Source organism: Ctenocephalides felis, unplaced genomic scaffold (genome assembly GCF_003426905.1).
Source record: "Ctenocephalides felis isolate EL2017-DRISC unplaced genomic scaffold, ASM342690v1 CF-g0.4_SCAFFOLD_03573, whole genome shotgun sequence".
Classification (NCBI taxonomy): Eukaryota; Metazoa; Arthropoda; class Insecta; order Siphonaptera; family Pulicidae; genus Ctenocephalides; species Ctenocephalides felis.
Window position 1 is genome coordinate 24315539 of NW_020539727.1, and position 5302 is coordinate 24320840.

The window sequence follows — 5302 nt, forward strand, 5'->3', positions numbered from 1 at the left end:
ATTAATGTAGACGAATAAATAAATATTTTTTTGAAAAAACGAAAATTCCGGGTACTTTTTGAACAGACCACGTATATATATATATATATATGCATATATATATATATATATATATATATATATATATATATATATATATGCAGATTCAATAATTTATTGATAGATAAAGAATAAGAAACAGTCAACAAATAAGTAAAAAAGTAGAATAAATAGTATTAAAAAGTCAGAGTTACATAAGAATTCCACTTGCCTGTAGTTTACTACACATCCTCCTGCACATTTTCCTTAATTCACATCACAAACAACTGCAACAAAAAAACAAAACAAATTACAACATCATCAAAACCGATTCTGCAATCATCATTACCACTCACCTTATACTAAATAATTATTTTTTCTATCAAATCATTCCGATATATTTTGGGCAGCAGCCACCAGTGTGTCGTGTATTTCCTTAGCATAACTTATTTGTGACCTGACAGTCGACAGATATTGTGGATATGAAATGGCAGCTTGTTCAGGCTGAGGCGGAGGTAAGGGCTCCACACGAGTTGCAGCCACTGGTAAAGGTAAGTACTGGTGTGCAGATGCTGATTGGCTCAGACATTGGATGGAAGTTTTCTGGAAAGGAAATAGGCATATATATATAGACATATATAAATATATATTAAATTTTTTATATAAATTTAAAACTGAATATCACATAAATATATATATATATATATATATATATATATATATATATATATATATATATGTACGTGTATACAATACATATATGTAATACTTTTTATCCCGTTTTTCATTCTAATTCATTATATATATATATGTATATATTAGAGATGGGCTTATCATATCCGAAGCCGGATCGACTCGGATTTAACTCCGCTTCAGGGAGGAGTTATATCCGCTTAACAACTCCACGACTCCGACAACTTTGAAACCGAAATACTCGACACAAATGCGTCGAGTGCGTTGTTTATGCATCTAAGGATTTGCCAAATCCCATTTAATTTTTTTAAATGAAAATTTACGAATAAAATAAAATTAAAAAATATTAATAAACCACATGATCGACTCAACGACTCGTAAGTTTAACAGTGTTGACCAAAGTAAAAACACAAAACTTTCTTTTGATGAGAAAATAATTGATTTTTTGGAATAATTTTATTTAAAAATAATGTAGTAAACTTTGTAATAAAAGCAAAACATTTATCATAAAATATTTTTATCGAATAATGCTTCTGCTTTCTAATTTTTTTTTCTGCTATTTCTATTCGAGAATTAATATTATATCAGATAGTTCGATTAGCATATTATTACTTTTATACAATTATATAATTGTGTAAAAGTAATAATATAATATAAATATTTTTTGTTGCTTAAATACATTGACGTCACTGATATATTTTACACTCTAAAAAGTATTGTTATTTCAGGCTATAGAAAAAACCGACTAAATGTGTCCAAATTCACGGCCAAAGATTGTCGTAGTTAGAAATATGACCCCTTACTATTCAATAAATTATACTTTGGAGTTATTCACGCTTGAACACAATTTCATTGTTCTCTATCTTTGAAGTAATATTTTTGTATTTTCTGGAAAAAACGTATACCTAAAACGTCATAAAACTGCCTGTTTAGAAGACGAGAAAGCGACAGCTTCCTTAGTACCAGTGTTCGCGCCAATCAAAGCATGCGGTTATATTGATATATAAACAAAAAATCATCAGTCGATAATCACATAATAAATAAAATCAATCAATACGTTATCAAAAAACATATTAAAATTATTGTGAATACACTTATAACTTGTTATTAACATAAGAAAATATTACTAGTTACAAATTATAGTATTTTACAATTGGTCCTTCAAAATTCAATCACAACAACCATTGAAAAAATAACCAGTTTAGGGAAGTCGGATATGACAAATCCGGCGAGACAACTCCACTCGGATTCACTCCGAGGTAGGAGTTGTATCTGAGTGATAACTCCGGAGTGAGTTACCCATCTCTAGTGTATATATATATATATATATATATATATATATATATATATACTAGCTAGCCCGGCCACGCGTTGCTGTGGCTAAGTAATCTATTGGTGGCAAGGAGGTAGTTTAGAGACAGGAGAAGCATATGAAATACTTTTTATCCCGTTTTTCATTCTAATTCAGAATTAATTATTTATAAACTATCCATGTAGTTTATTCAGGGTAGTCAATTTATGATACTATCAATGATTTCATTCATTACATTCGATTGTCAACTGTCATTCTGTGTTTCTGTCAGTGAAATTAACCTCTACTACCTCATGTTAAATATAGTTTTTTTTTTTTTTTATTACAATTTATTTTTGTTAATCAAGACTTTAATGTCTTATTTACAAAATTGATATGAGCAAAAAAATATATAAAAAAAACAAAAAATGCAATACATTGATGTTAAATATAGTGAATGAATATTAGTTCTTGGTTCTATATATGTAAGGTGAAGTGAAGTTTAATTAATAATGACGCGACCAAGACGATCGAATCTTTCCAAAAAAGCCGTAATGCATGAAGAATGCGAAATATTGCAAATGCAAGGACTGAAGAAAAACATTACATACATTTACATTTATATGTACATTTTGTCGAATAACTTATTCTCTGTTATAATTTCCCAGAATTTATCGAAGAATGAATAGTAATATTTGAAAGTCCGGGGTTAAAAGTTCCACCACCAAAGTGTTCAAAACCAGTAAAGCTAAGTATTGTTTAACAACGATATTTAAAAGTAGAGGGTAAAAGATGTATAACCAACTATAACCTTGATTCTCATGATTTTGCTATCGGAAGATAAACGGTTATTCTTTGAAAATTTGGTGATTCATTAGGTGAAAATGTATTTTTTTTTGAAAAATACTTTTAAAATTAAAATATGACATTAAACCTGTTTGCCACCTGGCCGTTCCAAGTTACCCCGCCTATAGGGTAAAAAGGTCTAAATCATAAATCATATTTTAATGATGAATGCTATAGCATCTACGTCAAATTATTGACTAAGGAAAATGATGCAGTTTCAACTTAAAAATAATCTTGCACGTTAACACGTTCGCGCCCAATAAAAGTTTGAGTAATCGGATTATCGTATTTCGATCGTTATATACTAGATGAATGCTATAGCATCCACGTTAAGTTAGAGACTATGAAAAAAGATGGAGTTTCAAGTGAAAACTGATCTTGCATTTTAACACGTTCGCGCCCAATAAAAGCTTGAGTAATCGGATTATCGTATTTTGATCGTTATATACTAGATAAATGCTATAGCATCCACGTTAAGTTAGAGACTATAAAAAACTGAAAATGGAGTTTTAACTGAAACTGATGGAGTTTCAACTGAAAAGTGATCTTGCATTTTAACACGTTTGCTCCCAATAAAACTTTTATTAGACAGAATATCATATTTCAATCGTCGTATACTAGATGAATGCTATAGCATCCACGAAAAATATTGCGCTTCTATTTTACGCAACTATGGAAAAAGGAAAAAGTTGGCGCCCTTTAAAAGTTTCCGTAGTCACATTATCATATTTAAATCGTGAATGCTATAGCATCCACGTCAAGTATTGCGCTTATGACAAATTTTTGAAAGACATTAAAAAGTACATTTCTACAATGTAGAAGTAGCTGGCAGTTTAACTGAACGTAGTCAGATTATTGTTCGTTTGAAATGTGCCATTTGTTGTGATATAATTGGTTTGATTTTTATAATATAATTAATATTTGCTCAAAGTCAAATTGGACCTTCGGGCCTCGCCCTGCTCTACGTATATATTTTTTTATTAAATTTACTTTAGTTCATCAAATGTTACTTGAAACTTTTCAAAAAGCAGGTCAAAGCAGATATATCTGATTCATTTTCTATCTCTCCTCGCAAAAATTTGAATATTTTGTATAAGCTCAGTAGTAATATTTATAATTATACACAAAATCCAGAATCCAAAAAGAATCTGGAAAACTTGAAACGTAATCAATGATTCAAAAGACCAAAAAAGACTTGGATTGGATTATATCATAAAGAAAGTGTTTAAAACTTTCAGACAAATAATAGACAAACTAATGGGGTTTATTGTTTTTATAATACCTCATTGTATATAGCATTCAAACAACACATCCTTTATACACTTAAAGTATTAATATTTTTGAATATCTAAAAATTGTTTAGAATATACCTTACTTAGCAAAACAATGTTTATCAGGTCAGCTAGTATATATATATATATATATATATATATATATATATACATATATATAAATTAACTTACCAAATGTAGTTCGATTTGATCACACTTTGAATAAAAGTCTTCAATGCATTTATCAAACCGAGTATCATCATCAACTGTGGTCTTACTGTAAAATAAAATAATCATTTATTGAAAATATTTACATTTATAAATTTATTTAAACTATTACATTATACTTACACCATTCCTGTGTCAAGTTGGTGATTCTTATGTAAGACTTGTGCTGCTGTTTTTAAGGTAACCTGAGACAAAGGACAAAAATCAACTTCATAATTAAAAAAGACACAAAAGAAGTTTTACTAATACTAAATCAAAGAGTCCTTTATCATCTTACCGAAAGTGACTCCCTCAGCGGTCCAATCAAAGACTTGACCTTCGATATATTATCCAGCTTATCGGCAGGTGGAACTTGAGCATTCTGCTGCTGCTGCTGTTGCTGTTGTTGCTGTTGCTGCTGCATAGCATGTTGCTGTTGCATTTGTTGAGGAGAAGGTTGCTGCATAATACCTTGAGGTACTCCGACACCTCCAGGACCAACAGGCACACCTCCAGGTCCAACAGGTACACCTCCTGGTCCTACAGGGACTCCTCCAGGACCGACTTGGACTCCTGGCATTCCCATTTGGTTTACTGGGACCCCCACGCCTTGTTGGGGCATACCGTGCATGTTCATATTCATCATGGTAATGGAATCTGGGTGAAACTAACTTGTGCACAATTAATAATGGATGGTAAAGATTAAGTTTTTGATTATTATGGAACCGATGGGTAATTTTTAACAAGATTTGGTTTATTTAATGTTTTTTACATAATTTGACTCAATGCGCGTCTTTAACCTAAAATGTCTGACATTTCACGCAAGTGGTGTTTGTGAACAGTGTGAAGTTGGCTACGTATCACTTCACAACTATGTTTAAATTTATGGCGCCAAGTTTGAAATTTAAATTTGACAAAGTTTATATATGTGTAAATATATATAAATTTATAACAAATTTATTATGAAAGTCTTAAA

At 30.3% G+C, this 5302-nt stretch overlaps 1 protein-coding gene across 1 annotated transcript; it reads right to left on the reverse strand.

The window, feature by feature from the left end:
• Positions 1-200: 200 nt before the first annotated feature.
• Positions 201-5033, reverse strand: LOC113389188 (mediator of RNA polymerase II transcription subunit 29-like). Its single transcript, XM_026626245.1, has 5 exons — positions 4625-5033; positions 4471-4532; positions 4312-4396; positions 375-621; positions 201-305 (listed from the first exon to the last, which is right to left on the reverse strand). The coding sequence occupies exons 1-4, from the start codon at positions 4970-4972 to the stop codon at positions 406-408; spliced, it is 711 nt and encodes a 236-aa protein (XP_026482030.1). The 5' UTR covers positions 4973-5033; the 3' UTR covers positions 201-305; positions 375-405.
• Between the last annotated feature and the right edge of the window lie 269 nt (positions 5034-5302).

Excerpts from the sequence above, each read along its gene's own strand:
- LOC113389188 (XM_026626245.1), bottom strand. The coding sequence starts at position 4,972 with ATGATGAATATGAACATGCACGGTATGCCCCAACAAGGCGTGGGGGTC. Across the intron at positions 4,533-4,624 it reads CGCTGAGGGAGTCACTTTCG|GTTACCTTAAAAACAGCAGC; the intron begins GTAAGATGATAA and ends CCTTTGTCTCAG. Across the intron at positions 622-4,311 it reads ATCAAATCGAACTACATTTG|AAAACTTCCATCCAATGTCT; the intron begins GTAAGTTAATTT and ends TTTCCTTTCCAG.